The sequence below is a fragment of the Scyliorhinus torazame genome, chromosome 2 (genome assembly GCF_047496885.1).
Source record: "Scyliorhinus torazame isolate Kashiwa2021f chromosome 2, sScyTor2.1, whole genome shotgun sequence".
In the NCBI taxonomy this organism is placed as follows: Eukaryota; Metazoa; Chordata; class Chondrichthyes; order Carcharhiniformes; family Scyliorhinidae; genus Scyliorhinus; species Scyliorhinus torazame.
Window position 1 is genome coordinate 97648642 of NC_092708.1, and position 20987 is coordinate 97669628.

At 47.1% G+C, this 20987-nt stretch overlaps 1 protein-coding gene across 3 annotated transcripts in view; it reads left to right on the forward strand.

Annotated features, from left to right (window-relative positions):
• Positions 1–20987, forward strand: part of itgb6 (integrin, beta 6) — a 139927-nt gene that overhangs the window by 20308 nt on the left and 98632 nt on the right. For all 3 annotated transcript variants that reach the window (XM_072474525.1, XM_072474518.1, XM_072474534.1), the window contains 2 exons: positions 4519–4614; positions 18685–18774. In XM_072474525.1, coding sequence (XP_072330626.1) covers positions 4519–4614; positions 18685–18774 — 186 coding nt within the window. The remainder of the gene's footprint in view (positions 1–4518; positions 4615–18684; positions 18775–20987) is intronic.

Here is a 20987-nt window from a genome sequence, read left to right on the forward strand (position 1 = left end):
TATCCTTGCCCCATTTTTGAAGATGGTGATACCTTAGAATTGTCTGGGGTTAATCTTGAATTCAGTGATCTTTGGGAAACATCTGGAAGTAGATCCAAAGTTGGTGGTTCCTGCATGTTTAAAATCATGTGCATAAATTGTCAAGGCTATATGCATTATCTATTTTCAGAATCGCTAATATACTTAATAATTGCCCTTTTGGGATTGAAAAATTGTCCATGAAATTTATAATAAAATTATTCCTATGTTGTGTCATAATAGTTTGCAAGCAAAGGCTTTGCACTGATGTTTTATTATAATTACTTTAAAAGAAGTGGAGCACTTATCTAAGATAATAGCACCCAATAGGGTTGTGCCAAAATAATACAGAACAGCAGGCTAGTAACCTCCAATATTTAATTATTAAAGTTCACACAAACTTTCAACAAACTAAAATCTACGGGCGGGATTCCCTGTCCCGCCAGCCCCATTTTCCAGTGCTGTGCACCCCCGCTGGCAGTGGGATTCTCCGTTCCCGCAGCCGGCCAATGGGGTTTCCCATTGTGGCCATCCCATGAGGCTGGGAAACGCATGGGTGCACTGCCAGCGAAACGGAGGATCCTGCCGACGGAGAATCTCGCTGTTTTTAAAAAAAATTAAACTATTTTGTCCAAATGCTATCCTAATCACTGAACCTATTGAGACTCCAAATCTTTCAATCAGGATTCGATTGATTGATAGGACCCTGTCTTGCGAGGGGTTGAAGATTCACTCCCCTCCCTTCCCAATAAACTTTGAGACAGAAACAAATGAGCCTCTAGCGGTCACAATGCATGGTTTGGGAACCCCTGGCTTAGATCAATTAATATACCCAATGGAGGCCCCCGCTCCCCAGTTTCTCCAATGCCCACCAGCCTCTCAATTGCCGCTCCCCAACACTCCCTGGATTCTGCTGATGATGGTTTCCTGCGCTGGCTGAGGGGGGGCTTCTTCCTGATTTCTCAACCTCTGCGGGGCCACCACCTCTGCAAAAACATCCGCCCAACATATTTTACAAGATTTGTATGAGTGATTATCCATGATGGTGCAGGAAGATAGTCTGAGAGTTTTCAACCTACAAGGATGGAAATAAAATAAATGGAAGAATCAACTGTTCTCCTCATAACTTCAGATAGAGACCCAACAAGCAGGCCTTCGATCCATCTATTGCAGATAAAAACAATAGACGGTTTGAAAGGCATTTAATGTTGTTGTATATTGTTCCCTCAATATTTAATGCAGGACCAACACTGATAACCTGAGATAATTACTTTTTATATCGCAAGAGATGTTCTATATATTTTGATAAATCTGTTTGATGATATTCATGTAAACAGCGAAGTCCTGTTGCAACCTCATTATCTGCTCCTTCTCGATTTTCAAAATGAAATCAGTTTGCCAAACAGTTTTTCAGACAGACACCTCACAGGTCTTTCAATATGTGGTGCCAGTATATTTGACCTCAGTCATACAGTCTATAAAAATATTAAAAGTGTGACAATTTTCCAACTATTTTTATTTGGATTTCAAATTTTAAACAGAGCTGAAATATTTTACAGAAAACTGAAGTAAGTACATTCCAAAAGCAAAATGCACCTATCTTGAATAAACACAGACACTTGACTCATTCAAAAGTTGCTTTGCGTCACAGGTACCATTGATCAAGGCTTTTGTGACAAACATGAACTGGGAAACCTCATTATGACTCAGAGTTGAGTTTTCTTCTGTCGCAAATATCTTGTTCCTTATTTTGATGTGACTCCAAATTTCTAAGAATCTATTTGCTACCAGCTTAGAATGGAAAATATCAAAATCAAGAAGTGTAGGTGACGTGTTTCATATTCATCAAATATGTTTATGGGTCAGGGTTAGCCTTTTCATGTATTAAATGTATTTTTGCTGTATTTTTTAACAAGTTGCATTTTATCCTCCCTTTAATGTAGCAAAATATCCCAGGATGCTTCAAGAGAGAACCTGGTAACGACACAGCCTATGGAATAAAAGTAAAATACTGTCAATGCTGCGATCTGAAATAAAAACAGAAAGTTCTGGAAAAACTCAGTCAGCCTGGCAGCATCTGTGGAGAGGGAAATAGAGGGTGCGATTTCATAGAATTTACAGTACAGAAGGAGGCCATTCGGCCCACCGAGTCTGCACCGCCTCTTGGAAAGAGCACCCTACCCAACCGCACACCTCCACCCTATCCCCATAACCCAGTAACCCCACCCAAGACGAAGGGCAATTTTGGACACTAAGGGCAATTTAGCATGGCCAATTCACCTAACCTGCACATCTCTGGACTGTGGGAGGAAACCGGAGCACCCGGAGGAAACCCACGCACACACGGGGAGAACGTGCAGACTCCGCACAGACAGTGACCCAAGTCGGGAATCGAACCTGGGACCCTGGAGCTGTGAAGCAATTGTGCTAATCACTATGCTACCGTGCTGCCCGGCATAGCTGAGGATGCGACTAATGACGCCAGTTCGGAGGCCGGTGACCGATGCAGAGACCCGATACAATGAGGACCTTCAAGTGGCCACATGGGCTGTCATTGAGTGGTGCATTGGACTCCTCAATATGCAGTTCCAATGCTTCGACCACTCAGGTGATGCACTGCAGCACACACCCCAAAGGGTCACCCACTTTGTTGTGGTCTTTTGTGCCCACTTCAACCTGGTCATCATCGACTGAGCCATGCTATGGACACCTCTACTCACGCTGCTGACATCATGCACCAGGTTCTCCACTGTGGGCACCGCCCACGCATTGCTGGTGACAGCACCTGCGCCCATAGCCTCTGGGACTCCTCCAATCGGCTATTGGCCTGCTGGACTGTCGCCGATATCCCTCTCTGAATATCACGGCTGCACACTAGCCTCTGCATCAGCTCTGGGTAAACATTGTCCAGAGGTACAGCATTTGGCTGGGTCCCAACATTGTCCTGGGATCCAGCAGACCTCTGACTGCTGTCTCGCCTGGGCGTTCGCGCCTCCAGCTGCTGTGCATAAGCAGGTGTGGGGCTCACCAGAATGTGCCCCGAGATGTGTGTCCCTGTGCTGGTGAAGGGTGGGGATGACAGCTGTGCCGTGATTATAGTGGTCACCTTGGAGCTTCCCTCCAAGGTGTGCTCATGGGAGGCACAGGGAGGGACCACCCCGGATGGCAGGCACCAATGGATGAGGATCCAGCTGGAGTATGGACATATGGTCAGTAGGAGAAATTGGTAATTCTGCATGGCATTAACAACTCAGGCGTGGTGGTCATCTGGGTAGGGGCCGTTGAAACCACATCTCAGCACCGTACATCGGCCTCTGTGTCAATGACATTGAGTGACATCTGTCCTCGGCCACCCCCGTTAATTCCAGGCCCCATTCCTCATAAGGGGTGAGGACTCTGATGTCTGGCACCCGCCGCGCTTCTGGGCACTCTCCCGTCTGTGGTGTGCCAACTTCTCCTGCAGAGACACAGACGAGGCATCGTGATCCACAGGTGGTGGTGGGGGGGTGGAGATGGTGAGTATGGGGGGGATGAGGAGTGTGGGGAGTATGGGTGGCATGTGGGGGTGGCGGCTTGGAACGGTGCTGAGCGACGGCCGTGCCAGGTGCATGCTTTGGGGTGGGCGTGAGTGGCAGGCAGAGCCAGGGGGCAATTGCCAACCCACCCGCGCGGCCTGGTGGAGGTTGTTGACCTTCGTAGGGCACTGGGTGCCAGTACGCTCCTGGTGATGCTCCCCGAAGTGGCGGGGGGAATCTAAGGCCATGTTGGAAGTGATTTTGTGGATCTAGACAGAGAAAGGCCACAAGATTAATGGACCGATGGAAATGCCCAGTTTAAAACACCTGGTTACCATGGTAGGCTCAGAGATTTGAGTCTTCATACATCAAAAAGATTAGATTTAGAGGTGATTTAGCGGTTTATGAAAAATGAGCGTGCTAGTTTCTGCTTACCTAGAGCAATTACTTCAAATGAATAAGTTAGGGAGGACCAGATGTTATGCTTGCAAATTACGTAAAGATAGAACTAGGTTAGAAATTAGGTGGTTCTTCTTTTCCCAGAAAATAGTGGACTGTGAGCGTGTAGCCAACTTGTGTGATGAACAATGATTACATGTATTTCTTCAAGGGAGAGCTGCACTTGTTGCTGGCTTAGGGAGAGATTACACTGTGCATGAGATAGGTGTCTGCAATCTAAATCATGACCAGTGTGACCTCCGAGACCAGTTTAGTTTGCCTAAAGGGTTTTGGAGAGGAATTTTTCCAATTCCTTTTCCCTAATTAGTTCGAGTTTTTATCTAAGCTTTTGCCTCACTGAGGGATTACATGACTGCAGGTGGGTGGGGGGTGCATTACAGGGACCACAACTCTGTGGGATATGCTCGATGGGGCAGTGGGTCTTTTCTATCCATTATTTTTGTATGCTTGCATCATGTTCAGCTGCATTGTAAATTTCCTAAATATTTTTCTTTTATCTTTTTTTTCTTTTACTTTATATTTGTAGGAATATCCCTCACTTGGGCAACTAATAGAAACACTTGTGGAAAATAATATCCTGCTGATTTTTGCAGTGACAGCTGATCATCTGGACATATACCAGGTAATTTAATTCACTATTATAACTGAAAGAATTGCAGAAATTTCAGTGCTTAATATGCAATGTATTTAAAGAAAATTTCTGGAGGCAGAATGCTGAACTTGCATTTCAAACAGAATTAAAGTCTGATAAAGCATGAGAAATCACCACATGATTATTTGGTAGTTACAGCATTGAATACCTAAGAAATGTCATGGAAAAAAAGATAGTGATTGGCTTTTCCACTTATTCGGAATATTGGTGTCTTGCACACATTAGAGGGAAAGGAATAGGATTTTGAGGAAGGTTGGGGATAGGCAATCCGAGTTGGAGGAAGGTTATGTTGAGTTATAAACACTGGAATAGACCAGTTAAGTTAAATCAATTAACTCGGTTGTTGATTCTATGTCATTTTTGGTTTTCCATGATTTCTACCCATCATAAGGATGTGCCTGTGACTTTAACCAATATTCTAGCCTCGGGGCCATTTTCATTTGCCATGCAGGCTTCCTAGAATCTACCAGAACAGACAATGATTTGAGCAGCAGGTCTTAGAGTGCCACAGTGTAGTCTGGAGACTGGTGAGACTGAAAATTAGAAAAGAATAATTGCACCTGAGCCTATGGAGCTGATTGTATTGAAGGGCAAACATGCCTTTTGCACTTTTCATTTCGAGGAAACAAATGCTGCAAAACCTTTCCAGATAAATGTGCTTCAGTCATTCCAATCATTTGACAGTATGCCAGCCCACACATGAGTGGACATGTTACATGTTTCCTGTAAATTTTAACAGGACATAAGGAAATCTGTTGTGTGAACAGAGCAGTTCCTGAAGTTTGAGGTGCCAGTGTAATTTGAGCCTGAAATTTAGTTCCGTTGATTGCACAATAGCATAGAAATTGCAAATCAAACAGTACTTTTTTTTTTAGAAGGCATAATTCGAATTCACTTTTCATTACTTTACTTTGGGTTTGGGATGAGGGTTGCAAGCTTTTGGAAATTAAATACATTTCTGTTCTGATGCAAGTGTCAGCAAGTCCGTTAGATGCATAATAAAGGTCCCTTCACTCCACACAGTAGTTGCTTTAACACCAAGCACAGAACCTACTACAGTGAGTGCCATTTTCCATTTCACCAGTCCTCCTGTGTATTTTGTGAGATTGCCAGTTTGTTGCTGTTTCGTTCATAATTAGGAAAAAATTCTGTCTTGTGGACCCATGACCACTGTGGTGAATGTATAATTACTGATAATTCACCAGTGCACTGTGTTATGTTATTAACCCTGTGGGCTCTACCTATGGGCCATTGTGTGGCTTCACCCACAGGGGATATGTTGGGGCATGTACAGGCTCCGCCCATGGCTCCACCCCCTTTACAGGAAGTATAAGAGCTGCTGACCTGCGGGGCCGCCTTCAGTGTTGTACCGGTCACAGGCAGGCTCAGTTCTAAGCTGATTAAAACCACGGTTACCTCTCCATGTGTCTTCGAGTGAATTGATGGTCGCATCAATTTAATCAGCTTAAAATACTACTATGGAATCAGCCCTCAAACCTGACAGACTGGAACTTGATCCACAGGCCGCGGAGGCGAAATAAATTTTTTCAGATTGGCTTTGATGCTTCAAGGCCTATCTCGCCGCGTCGTCTACGCCATCCGTCACTGATGAACAGAAGCTGAGCCTCCTCCACGCACGGGTGAGCCATCGCATTTCTGTCCAGCTCGACAAAGCCGCTTCCTATACAGAGGCCCTCGCACTACTCGAACGCCTCTATGTGCGGCCTGTGAACGAGGTATACACGCGACACGTCTTCACCACTCGCCGCCAGCGCCCCGGGGAGTCGCTAGATAATTACCTATGCGACCTCAAAGCCCTCGCGCGTATCTGTAACTACCAGGCCACTCAGCACAATGGAGCTCGCCGTCCGAGACGTTTACGTGGCGGGGGTCCGATCGAACTATGTGAGACAGCGCCTGCTCGAAAAAGGGGCCCAGGACCTGGATGATACAGTAAAACTGGCTACCTCTCTGGAGGCCGCTTTTCAGAGCCTTACTGCGTTCCCGGCCTATCACGCGACCCCCTCGTGGGCCCCCGACCCAAGACTACTCCAGACCTGTGCCGCGCGGCCGCCCGCCCATCATGGGGGCTACCCTGCTACTTTTGCGCCCAGTCCCAACACCCCCGACTGCACTGCCCGGCCCGCAACGCAAACTGCAGCAGCTGCGGGCGAAAAGGACATTTCGCCAAGGTCTGCCTGGCCAGGTCTAAGAACTCAAACTCACAGACCCGATCCACAGACTCACAGGCCCGCAGACCCCGCAAGGTGGCAGCGTGTCTGCCGACTCCGCCTCCGCATAACATGTGCGACTCATGGGGGCCGCCATCTTTGCCATCCTCCCCCACGCGGCCGTCCACGTGCGATCCATGGGGGCCGCCATCTTGGACGCCATCTTCCTCACCGCCCACCATGCTCGACCAACGGGGGCCGCCATCTTGGCCGCCATCTGCTACGGCGCTCGCCGCATACGCCCTGCACGGACAGCCATCGCGGGGCTGCCGCAGCACCTCCAATCACGCTGCCGGATACCCACACCTCAGCGCGGTCACCCTGGACCAGTTGCGACCTAAGCACCTCCAAAGCTCCATCGACGCCTCAGAGGACGCTTTCGCCGCCACCCTCAACCAAGCAGGCAGACAGGTAGCATTTCTTTCACGCACCCTGACCACCTCTGAAATTCGACACTCCTCGGTCGAAAAAGAAGCCCAAGCCATCGTGGAAGCCGTGTGGCACTGGAGGCACTACCTCATGGTAGGAGGTTTACCCTCGTCACCGACCAACGATCGGTTGCCTTCAGAATGATAAGATCTTGAGGTGGAGAATCGAACTCTCCACCTATAACTACGATATAGTATATCGTCCTGGGAAGCTCAACGAGCCCCCAGATGCCCTGTCCCCACGGCACTTGCGCCAGCACGCAAGATGACCGACTACTGGCTATCCACGATGACCTCTGCCACCCGGGGGTCACCTGGCTCGCCCATTACATCAAGGCCCGCAACCTGCCCTACTCCACCAAGGAGGTCAGAGCTATAACCAGAGACTGCCAAATCTGTGCGGAGTGTAAACCGCACTTCTATCGACCGGATAAGGCCCACCTGGTAAAGGCATCCCGGCCCTTTGAATGCCTCAGTATCGATTTCAAAGGGCCCCTCCCCTCTAATAACCGCAACACGTACTTCCTTAACATCATAGATGAGTTCTCCCGCTTCCAGTTTGCCATCCCCTGCCCTGATATGACCACTCCCACTGTCATTAAAGCCCTGCATAGTGTCTTCTCCCTGTTTGGTTTCCCCAGTTATGTCCACAGCGACAGGGGCTCGTCGTTCATGAGCGACGAACTGCGTCAGTACCTGCTCAGTAATGGCATCGCCTCGAGCAGGACTACCAGTTATAACCCCAGGGAAAACGGGCAGGTGGAGAGGGAGAATGTGACGGTCTGGAAGACCGACCTACTGACCCTGCGGTCCAGGAATCTCCCAGTTTCTCACTGGCAGGAGGTCCTCCCCGATGCACTCCACTCTATTAGGTCCCTCCTTTGCATGGCCACAAACCAGACTCCTCATGACCGTTTGTTTTTTTTCCCTAGGGGAGCTACCTCAGGGGCCTCACTTCCGCCCTGGCTGATGACACCAGGTCCAGTCCTTCTCCGAAAACATGTTCGGAGCCATAAGACCGACCCGCTGGTAGAGAGGGTCCAGCTCCTGTACTCCAACCCACACTATGCGTACGCCAAACACCCCGATGGCCGGCAAGATATAGTCTCCCTCCGGGACCTGGCGCCCGCAGGCTCCAACACCACTACCACTACTGCATCCCTCACACTGTGTCCCGTCCCTCCTCCCATGTTCAGCGCCCCCACCCCTATATGGTTCCCGTGCTCCCTCCCACCCGCCGCACCGGTCCACAGGAATGAGGCTCCGGAAGAGCCGCTCCCGGAGTCCACGCCTGTGCCTGCTCCGGACCCACTTCCACAGCCACCTAAAGTGGCTGCAACACCAGTGCTTCGGCAGTCGCAACGTACGATCCGGGCACCAGACCAACTGAGTCTATGAGCCCATCACCCCCGCTGCTCTTCATTTTTAAACAGGGGGTGAATGTGGTGAATGTATAATTACTGATAATTCACCAGTGCACTGTGTTATGTTATTAACCCTGTGGGCTCTACCTATGGGCGATTGTGTGGCTTCACCCACAGGGGATACGTTGGGGCATGTACGAGCTCCGCCCATGGCTCCACCCCCTTTACAGGAAGTATAAGAGCTGCTGACCTGCGGGGCCACCTTCAGTGTTGTACCGGTCACAGGCAGGCTCAGTTCTAAGCTGATTAAAACCACGGTTTACTTCTCCACGTGTCTTCGAGTGAATTGGTGGTCGCATCAATCACAAAACAATTAAGTGCAGATGACCAAAACCATTCCCCATACAACTGCAAGTTGAATCATGGAATCATAGAATTTACAGTGCAGAAGGAGGCTATTTGGCCCATCGTGTCTGCACCGGCCCTTACAAAGAGCACCCTACTCAAGCACACATATCTACCCTATTCCGTAACCCAGTAAACCCCACTTAAGCTTTTTGGACACTAAGGGCAATTTAACATGGCCAATCCACCTAACACGCACATCTTTGGACTGTGGGAGGAAACCAGAGCACCCGGAGGAAACCCACACATACACGGGGAGAACGTGCAGACTCTGCACAGACAGTGACCCAGTCGGGAATCGAAGCTGGGACCCTGGAGCTGTGAAGCAACTGTGCTAACCACTATGCTACCATATTGCCCCCTGCGTACTGCAAATTGAAGAAGGAGACCTTCATCGTGTCATTTTAGGTTGGATTCAAACTCAGGACATGGCAGTGAAAGGCAATTGTTTTCTAATCTTCTATACCCAGTCCCTGATATTATTTTTAATTCCTGAGAAATAATCAAAATGTGTAATGGTAGTTTATCAGAATCTAATTATCTGTAATCTCTTTAATTAAAAAAAAACACAGAACGACTTCCGGTTGCGGCGATGACCAGCTAAGCCGCATGTTTCGGCACCTCCCGTTTCAACGGACTTTTGGGCTCTTATCGGGAGCCCCAACGGAAATTTTTTGCGGCCAAACCCAGTGTGAGGTGACAAAGGAAGGAGTCCCCCCGGGTGTGGATGGAAAGGAGCGACAGTAGTGGCCAGATTGCGGAGGATCCTTTGGAGCAGCGGCAGAGAAGAGAAGGGAGAAGCAAGATAGCGGCCGAGGGAGCCCAGATGGTATGGGGCCCGGAACAGCAGGAGTTCCTCCGACGATGTGTGGAGGAGCTCAAGAAAGAGGTGCTGGCGCCGATGTTACTGGCAATCGAGGGACTAAAGGAAACACAAAAGGTCCAGGCGATGGAGCTCTGTGGAGTGAAGGCAAAGGCAGCCGAGAACGAAGACGAGATACAGGGCCTGGTGGTAAAAGCGGAGACGCACGAGGCACTACACAAGAGGTGCATAGAAAGGCTGGAAGCCCTGGAGAACAGCTCGAGGAGGAAGAACCTACGGATTTTAGGTCTCCCCGAAGGAACAGAGGGAGCGGAAGCTGGGGTGTATGTGAGTACGATGCTCCATACTCTAATGGGAGCTGAGGCCCCAACGGGCCCCCTGGAAGTGGAGGGAGCGTACTGGGTCCTCGTGAGAAGACCAAAGGCAGGGGAAACACCAAGAGCAATAGTGGTGAAGTTCCATCGCTACAGGGACTGGGAGATGGTCCTGGGTTGTGCTAAGAAGACACGGAGTAGCAAGTGGGAGAACGCGGTGATACGCGTGTATCAAGACTGGAGTGCGGAGGTGGCAAGAAGGAGGGCAAGTTTCAACCGGGCCAAGGCGGTGCTCCATAGGAAGAAAGTCAAATTTGGGATGCTGCAGCTGGCGAGATTGTGGGTCACACATCAGGGCAAACACCACTACTTCGAGACGGCGGAGGAGGCATGGACATTCATTCAGGAAGAGAAATTGGACTAGACTTGAGAAAAACAGAGGGGTGGCAGTACTGGTGGGGAAACGTGTAACGTTCGAGGCTAAGACCATAGTGGTGGATAGTGGGGGCAGGTATGTGATGGTGAGTGGCAGATTGCAGGGTGAGGCGGTTGTGCTGGTGAACGTATATGCCCCGAACTGGGATGGCGCGGGATTCATGAAGCGAATGCTGGGACGTATCCCGGACCTGGAGGTGGGAAACTTGTTAATGGGGGGGGGACTTTAACACAGTGCTTGACCCAGGGCTGGACCGGTCCAGATCCAGGACCGGGAGAAGGCCGGCAGCGGCCAAGGTGCTTAAGGGATTCATGGAGCAAATGGGGGGAGTGGATCCGTGGAGATTCGCCAGACCGATGGGTAAAGAGTTTTCCTTTTTCTCCCACGTCCACAAGGTATATTCCCGGATAGACTTTTTTGTTTTGGGAAGGGCACTGATCCCGAGGGTGGCAGGAACGGAGTACTCGGCTATAGCCGTGTCAGATTACGCCCCGCATTGGGTGGATCTAGAACTGGGAGAGGAAGGGGAGCAGCGCCCACTCTGGCGATTAGACATGGGACTACTGGCGGACGAGGGGGTATGCGGATGGGTGAGGGGATATATCGAAAGATACCTGGAGGTCAATGACGATGGGGAGGTCCAGGTGGGAGTAGTATGGGAAGCGCTGAAGGCGGTGGTTAGAGGAGAGCTGATTTCCATCAGGGCCCACAAGGGGAAACAAGAGGGTAAAGAAAGAGAGAGATTAGTAGGGGAAATTTTGAGGGTGGATAGGAAGTATGCGGAGGCCCCAGACGAAGGGCTATACAGGGAAAGACGAAGATGACAGACGGAGTTTGACCTGCTGACCACGGGAAAGGCAGAGACACAGTGGAGGAAGGCACAGGGAATACAATATGAATATGGGGAAAAGGCGAGCCGGCTGCTGGCCCAACAACTTCGGAAGAGGGGGGCGGCGAGAGAGATTGGAGGAGTTAGGGACGAAACGGGAAAGATGGAGCAGAGAGCAGGGAAAGTGAACGAGGTGTTCAAGACATTCTATGAGAGGCTGTACAAGTCCCAACCCCCAGAGGGGAAAGAGGGAATGATACACTTTTTGGACCAGCTAGAGTTCCCGAGGGTGGAGGGGCAGGAGGTGGCAGGTCTGGGGGCGCAGATTGAGTTGGATGAGGTGATCAAAGGAATTGGGAACATGCAAGCAGGGAAGGCCCCGGGACCAGATGGGCTCCCGGTGGAATTTTATAGGAAGTATATGGACCTGTTGGACCCGCTTTTGGCGAGAACCTTTAATGAGGCTAAGGAAAGGGGGACATTACCCCCGACAGTGTCGGAGGCGACGATATCGCTAATTCTGAAACGAGACAAAGACCCGCTGCAGTGCGGGTCATAAAGGCCCATCTCCCTCCTAAACGTAGATGCCAAACTGCTGGCCAAAGTGATGGCGACAAGGATAGAGGATTGGGCCCCAGGGGTGGTACATGACGACCAGACAGGGTTTGTTAAGGGGAGACAATTCAATGTCAATGTACGAAGGTTGCTGGGGGTGATGATGATGCCCCCAATGGAGGGGGAGGCAGAGATAGTGGTGGCGATGGATGCAGAGAAGGCATTCGATAGGGTGGAGTGGGACTATTTGTGGGAGGTGCTGAAGAGATTTGGGTTCGGGGAGGGGTTCATTAGATGTGTTAGACTCTTGTACGCGGCCCCGGTGGCAAGCGTCATTACAAACAGGCAAAGATCGGGATACTTTCGACTACATAGGGGTACAAGATAAGGGTGCCCCCTGTCTCCGTTACTGTTCGCGTTGGCAATTGAACCATTAGCCAGAGCACTGAGGGACTCTAAGAAGTGGAGGGGGGTGCTTAGAGGGGAAGAGGAACATCGAGTGTCACTATATGCAGACGATTTGCTGCTATATGTGGCGGACCCAGTAGAGGGGTTGCCAGAGGTAATGCAGATACTCAGGGAGTTTGGAGAGTTCTCGGGATACAAATTAAATATGGGAAAGAGCGAACTTTTTGTGATGCACCCCGGGGAACAGGGCAGGGGGATAGATGCTCTGCCGCTGAGGAAAGTAGCAGGGAATTTTCGATACCTGGGGATACAGGTGGCCAGGAACTGGGGAACCCTACATAAACTTAACCTGACGCGATTGGTAGAGCAGATGGAGGAGGACTTTAAGAGGTGGGATATGGTGCCCCTGTCATTGGCGGGCAGAGTACAGGCGGTTAAAATGGTGGTTCTCCTGAGGTTTCTTTTCGTGTTTCAGTGCCCCCCCATCCTGATTACAAAGGCCTTCTTCAAAAAAACAGACAGGAGCATTATGAGCTTTGTGTGGGCAGGAAAGACCCCGAGGGTAAAGAGGGGGTTCCTGTAGCGCAGTAGGGACAGAGGGGGATTGGTACTGCCGAGTCTGAGTGACTACTATTGGGCTGCCAATGTGTCGATGGTCTGTAAGTGATGAGGGAAGAAGAAGGTGCGGCGTGGAAAAGGTTGGAGATGGCGTCCTGTAAGGGAACGAGCCTAAAAGCGCTGGCAACAGCGCCGCTACCATTCTCCCCGAAAAGGTACACCACAAACCCAGTGGTGGTGGCGACCTTGAAGATCTGGGGGCAGTGGAGACGACATAGGGGAGTGACGAGTGCCTCGGTGTGTCCCCGATAAGGAATAATCACAGGTTCGACCCGGGGAGGATAGATGGGGGATTTCAATGTTGGCAGCGAGCAGGAATTAGGAAGCTGAAGGACCTGTTTGTGGACGGGACGTTTGCGAGTTTGGGAGCATTGGAAGAAAAATATAAGTTGCCACCAGGGAATGCCTTCCGATACATGCAAGTGAGGGCATTTACGAGGCAACAGGTGAGGGAATTTCCGCGGCTCCCGACGCAAGGGGTCCAGGATAGAGTGATTTTGGGGGCATGGTTTGGAGAAGGTAAAGTATCCGAAATATACAGGGAGATGAGAGACGAGGGGGAGGCGATGATAGAGGAGCTGAAGGGAAAATGGGAAGAGGAGCTGGGGGAAGAGATTGAGGAGGGGCTGTGGGCAGATGCCCTAAGTAGGGTAAATTCCTCGTCCTCGTGTGCCAGGCTTAGCCTGATTCAATTTAAGGTTCTACACAGAGCGCATATGACGGGAGCAAGACTGAGCAGGTTTTTTGGGGTGGAGGACAGGTATGGGAGGTGCTCGGGAAGTTCAGCGAACCACACTCACATGTTCTGGTCGTGTCCGGCACTGCATGAGTTCTGGGAGGGTGTGACAAGAGTGATCTCAAAGGTGGTGGGGGTCCGGGCCAAACCAAGCTGGGGGTTGGCTATATTTGGGGTTGCAGAAGAACCGGGAGTGCAGGAGGCGAAAGAGGCCGACGTCTTGGCCTTTGCGTCCCTAGTAGCCCGGCGAAGGATTCTACTTATGTGGAAAGAAGCGAAGGCCCCGGGCGTGGAGCCCTGGATAAACGACATGGCAGGGTTCATAAGACTGGAACGAATAAAATATGCGTTAAGAGGATCGGCTCAGGGGTTCACCAGGCGGTGGCAACCGTTCCTGCACTATCTCGCGGAACGATAATGGAAAAACAGAAAAGACAGCAGCAGCAACCCAGGGGGGAGGGGGGTGGGGGAGGGGGGGAGGATTATTCCGTGTTCTTGTATTTTCTTAGTTAGTTGTTGATATTTGCTTTTTGTTTATTTCTTTTTCCATCTGTTGTTAGTTTAATATATTATTTGAATAACGTTTAATGTATATTCCTTTATTAAGTTGTAAAAACGGAAAATCTTTGTTTGAATAACTTCAATAAATATATATTTTTTAAAAACACAGAACTTAGAATAATTAAGAAAACTTTCTCCAGGCCAATGCAGAGGCACATTAGATTGCTTGGGAATTGTGAGCACAGAAAATTAGGAGAATACACATGCAAGGAAAGTATCTAATTTTTTGATACCCATTGTGCTCAAGCTCCCATGAACCTGGGTACACGGAATCTTTGATGTTGTGCCTAAATGTTTTTGAAGCAGTGTAAACACGGCTCTGACTTGGCCCTCAGTATTTAGTCCTTAAAACTAATTGCAGCCAACCAGACAAATGCAGTTTATTTCAAAGAGCCTTTGTTATATCTAGACTGTGACAGTCATCACGTCCAAAGCGACTTACATTTGTTCTATGAATCACAAAAAAATGAAACCTGTCATTTTATCTTTTATTTGTTTAAGGAAATTCATTGGCCACTACAGCAGAGTATGCTTATCATCAGTTTATATTAATCAGAATAAAATTAAACTTTATTGGTACAAACATAGCTCAGTCATCTTAAGAATTACTGATTGCAGATATGCTAAAATAAATGATACAAACTGGAAAGATTTTACACATGGTTAACCATTATAGCCCAAGCCTGTCTGAACAGGTGGCTGTGTAGATAAGCTTTCCCTTGTACACTGAATGTGACCTTTGAATGCGAAGAATCTTTCAATATCTGACAAACAAAGCTCGTGCCCTTTACTTTGATTAGGTATATAGAGGTGTCCGTGCAAGATTAATTGATTACACCCCTCAATTTCCAATTTTCCTTTAGGTATAATCCATTCAAATGGATAGCTGTTTGACAGATTATATTTACAATTGTTAGTTTCTTTTGTATCCTCACAACTTTCTTTCTCTTTTCCTGTCAACTCAAAAACCTAGCAGAAGCTAAGCCACAACTTTAAGAAGCTGGCAGTTCAATTACATGATTAACAGGGTTAAACTACTCAATTCTGTAATCATAGCCATGTTGGCTGTGTGTAGGCCTGCAGCCTCTTATATCTATATCAGCATTCAAGCCACAAAAAATGTTGGACATGCCCACAAGAGAAACTAATGTGGTATCTGATACTCAAATAACTGAGTGTGTGACAGGATATGTTATATGGCTAGCATTTAAGTGCCTCACTTCAATTGTTGCATTGTCTTTGGGCATTGCAACATCATGATAGAATGCACAAGGTTTGGTGAGTAAATGCCAATGCTATTGCTGCCTTAGGACGGTGACTGAATGAAAGAAAAATAGAAAGCAAGCTGGAGAAAAGTAAAGGCCTTCTATGTCCTAATACTGATATTTGGATTTGATGGATCGTTAAGACTTTGAACGATGTTGTGTTTACAGTGCAGGAATAAAATGTTTAATAAAGAAATCCAGAAAAAAGACACCTGCCAGGAAACTCAGCAGCCAATTGCTGTACCAGAAAATTCAACCCAAATGTTTACTAATGAGTTGAATGACTAATGCACCTCTTTTGCTGCTGTTGATTGAGGTATAAGTGTTCGAACAACACCAGAAGGACTCCCTTTTTCTCCTTAGTTATTAAATATTACCATGTGATCATAGAATCATAGAATCCCTGCAGTGCAGAAGGAAGCCATTCGGCCCATCAAGTCAGCACCGACCCTCTGAAAGAACACCCCAAACAGAGTGTTATGGGCCAGGGTTTAGAGAACCCCAAAGTGTATCATGGAGTTCACCTGACCAACAACTTTTAATAGATTGTGGTATGGGGAGCACATGGCCCACTCTACAGGAGTGGTACAGCAGAAATGGAAAAGTATTTTTTAAAAGCAAAACAATGTTTATTCTATGAACTCACGTTAACCTTTTTAAAACATTCAGTGAACATCTCAGCAACCATCAATTCAAATACAACCCTCCAAGAATACAACACTAAGTAATGCTTACGCTGTCCTTTTAACATCCAGAAGACTGACAAAAAACATGACCTTTAACAGAAGCACATCAGGTTAAAGTCACTACTGAGAACATTTATAATTCTGAATTCACCAAATGATCAAGAGATAGTCTTTTCGTGGCAGAGGGAACAGCAGTACACCTGCTTTGTCTGGCTTCAGCTCCAACACTGAAAAATGAAACCAAAAAAACAGACACACCCAAACTTTTCTCAAAGTGAAACAAAAACCTTTGCCTGTAGGCTTCAGGCACTAGTTCATATGCACCTAAGATGGATTTTTTTCACCTCCTCATAATTCCCAAATACCTCCTCCGGTAGTGATGCAAACACTTGACTAGCCCTACGTACCAGCTTTGTTTGAATCAGTAATACCCACATGTCCTGTGGCCATTTCATTTATTTAGCTACCTTCTCAAATGAAATGAAAAAGGCTTCTACCTCCTTCTTATCAAACCTTGGCAATGCTTGGACAAATTAAAATAGATCCCCACCAAGCCTTCGACTATGACGCTCTTTCGTACTATCCTCATCACTATCATCCAACTGTACGTTTCCCTTTACACCTACCAATTTTAACTGACTGTCATGTTTCATGGCCATTTTCTGAAGTTCAAACTCTCTCTCTTTATCTTTTTCCCTGATTTGTATTTCCCTTTCTCTTTCTTTTTCCTCGCTCTCTCTTTCGTATTTAAGCTGCCTTGATTCTTTCTGATTTCCATTTGTTTAAGTTGTAACTGAATTTTTGCCATTTAGAATGAGTCAAACTGTATTTCAGGCAACTTTAAATCAAATGACACTCTTTCTCACTAAGTACAGACCCCACACCGACAATCACCCGAGGTCCGAATCGGACCCGGTCCCTGGCGCTGTGAGACAGCAATGCTAACAACTGTGCCACCGTGCCGGCCTAGCACCTGCATCCACCTCAGCAAGGAGAAGTGGTTTTATTTTAGCTTTCATCTGAAAATGGCAACTCTTACAATGCAACCCCCCCGCCCCCCAGTACTACACCAAAGAAGCAGTCCAGATTATGTTGCTAAACTCAAGCCAATATACCAGGAGCATGACTGAATTTGCAGCCCTTTAAGTGGCCAGAAGGGCCATTGATTTCAAGGCTAAACTGTTTGACTGAATATTGTTACAATTGTTTTACACGTCAATTTTATGAATTTTAGACACTCAACAAACTCTCTGAAAAACAGATGGCAGTGGCCCATTAGCAATGCAAAGAAGAATAGTTAGAAACTAATTACTTAGAAAACATTTTAAATACTGAAAAAAATGTACGCTTTAAAGTTACAATGCAAGGAATAGCTGTCAGGAAAAAATCTTTGTGAATGTCTTCTTCCCATTCCCTCTTGGACAATTCTTTTTTGACTGGCAGGCTTGCATATGACCTGAAATAAAAGCAAAACAGGTTTTATTCACTACTGTTCAAAATGTCTATTCAATGCTTCATCTCTGGCATCCAGCTCTTGGTACGACTTTGTTTAATTTCCACTTAGTCTGCACGCATGCTTAACCAATCAAACACAGTGAGCATCAGTAGTAACCGGACTCACATAATCAAGCATAGAACAATTGGACACTGTAGCACAGAGAGATATGTTGAAACAGGTCCTGACGTAATTGTTCAAACTCTAGCTTAATTATATTAATTCCTGTTTGCTCTGTATTCATTGCTTGCGTTGGAAAACACTTTTTAAATTTTCAACATCTTTTCCCATTTTATATTTGCACTGACCTTCTCACTCATTTTAACAACCAGAGGAAAAAGATATAATCACTTTTGGTGTTTTAAACACAATCTTTGTTGCTCTGTTGATCAGTTTCACTTCTCAGACTTATTGGTGTTAGCCTTTTTACACCGTGCAATGCACTGTAGGTTGGTTTAATTTTTATGTTATTTTGGTCACCTTTGTGCGACACATGGCCTGCATTAATAGTGGTCCCTCTTCCTGGTGATTTCCAAACACTTTGAAATCTCAAAACATTTGTAGGTCTGTTATAATTTAAACTATGCAATTTATGGGAAATGATGTTCTGTGATACAAGGCATGCAGTCTAATTACAGAACTAAATCCCAGGTTGTGAACAGATAGAATGTTGAAGTAAATGGTTAGCATATTTCCAACCAATTTATTTACAGAAAAAGCAACTGATTTGGTCACTCACCGTTATTATCGGCTTTTGTCATAATCTTTCAGATATGTGTAGTTTTTTTAAGAAATGGTGACAAATTATTATTGCACAGCAATTTATTTTATGGGTGTGATTGTTGCTTTTAAAATTAACCATCACATAATTGTTGCTTCCTCGTAGAATTATGCAGAACTGATACCTGGTGCCACAGTGGAACTACTTGAAAGTGATTCGAGAAATATCCTTCAATTGATTATTAAGGCATACAAGGTACACTTTTATATTTTAGCACTCAGCAGAACATTAAAAACTCAATCCCATTCATTGAAATTGTTTATCATTTAGTCAACTAATTAATTTCTTAACAAATGCTGATATGTAAAGGATCAAGGGTTATGGGGAGAAGGCACGAGAATGGGGGATAGGAAACATATCAGCCATGATTGAATGGTGGAGCAGACTTGATGGGCCAAATGGCCTAATTCTGCTTCTATGTCTTGTGGTTTTATGGTCTATAGTGTGAAATCTGACATCCAAATCTGTATCAGGTGTGAGCATGGCCAGTACATTTGTAACCACCGGCGCAAGGTTATTTTAACATGGTAGTGTAATCAACAAAGCGGTTAGGAGTGGGATTCTGACTGGCAGAAAGCTACTGATGGTCACACAAGGAAACAGTTTCCAGCAGAAGGAAGGTCAAGGAAGAGGGGTGGGACGGGCAGAGGTGATCATAGTTGTAGGGAAGGGGAGCCTGGGGTCCAGGAAGATATGGATTTCCTTGTGAAGCACAGAGGAGCCCTGCCAGAGGAGTATCTTTAAGACAGAGATAGATAGGTTCTTGATTAATAAGGGGATCAGGGGTTATGGGGAGCAGGCAGGAGAATGGGGATGAGAAAATATCAGCCATGATTGAATGGCGGAGCAGACTCGATGGGCCTAGTGGCCTAATTCTGGTCCTATGTCTTATGGTCTTATGGTCTTACAAGGAAGCCCAAAGTGTTAAAATCAAACTTATCCAGGTCTTTCATGAGAGGCTCTGTTGCTAACTTTCCGTTGGTTCAATTGCTCTGTTTTATGACCTTTACTCTCGAGTCGCCAGGTATCTTTACGATACCACCACGAGGTTCAAGTCCGAGTAATGATCAATGACCCAATTAGTAAGATTCAAATCAAAGCACATTTATTATTCACAGTAATCACTACTCATGCACAAATTCTACATCTAAGCTACTTCTACAACTAATAGGCCTATACTTATCTTCGGACTGGCCCACCAGGTCAGGGGAACAAATGGCCTTTCGTTCGGGTTCTGAGTCTGCGGGATTCGAAGTTGGTACGGATTGGTAGCTAGGAGCGCCTATCTCATAGCGAGCACTGAATTAACACTTACTTCTGTCGGTGGTCACTGCACCGGTCACGGTCAATGTTGGTTCGTGTTGCTGGGTGACCCGGGCAGGACGAAGAGGTGAAGAGAGCTGAAGAGAGACCGATTTGAACTTGGGGCTGAACTCTTATAGTCCCCAGGGGCTTCCCGCCTTTTGGGGCGGACCCTGTACCTGGTCCCAAGTGATTGGACTTTGTCCCAATCGCTTGGTTCGATTTTCTCCAATACTGGAGCGGTTCCCTGATCGATGGGCGGTCTTGAGGTGCTTGTTCACCTCCTTTGTGTTGGCTCCTGCTGGCGCCGAAGAGTCTGGCTTTGCTTTATATGTCCAAAATGTTACTTATTGTTCCCGGGGATTGCTCATCAGTATGCAGATGGCTGCTACATTGTTATGGCGATGGTCGCTGGTATCAAAGTTGTCTGGCCTTTGCAGAGGTAATTACACAGCAAACCTGCAGCTGCTGGTTTCTGTCTATGTTGGCTGACTTTCCCATCAGCCTTTGCCATTCGCCATTTTAAATCAGGAGCTGGCCAATTTAGGTGGCTACAATCCCTCCTTGTGATCCTAACGCGAAGCGTGAATAATCACATAACTACGTTGCTTTCCATTCCCTGACCTGGAGGGGCACTTCTTTCATGGCCTCTACACTGACCATAACTATGCAAAAAAATTTTTAACTGACAATTCTAAGGGGCGCTATGTCAACAGGGACATACATTACAAAACAATAAAAAAAGTGGGAACCTCTAACTATCCTTAATATGCTACTCTCACTCAAACATTTCATCACTCTAAATTCCTCAACCATACAAACAAAATCATAGCAGTCAATACACATTTTTCCTGGCTTGGCAGTCAAGCTCAGGATCGTACAATTGCTCATGAACATTTCTTTATTTACAATAAAACCGCAAGTGAATGCTCTTTATTATAGATCGCGGGGGTCGGGGGTCTGGTCGTACCCGAAAATAGGGGATCTGATCCTATATACCAGGGTGCGAGCGCGGTAGGCTCTCCTTCTCCATTTTCTGAGACGCATAGTGAATCATTAACGGCTGGGGGGCTTGAGGTCATGGGGTTCGCGTTCATGCGCAACCA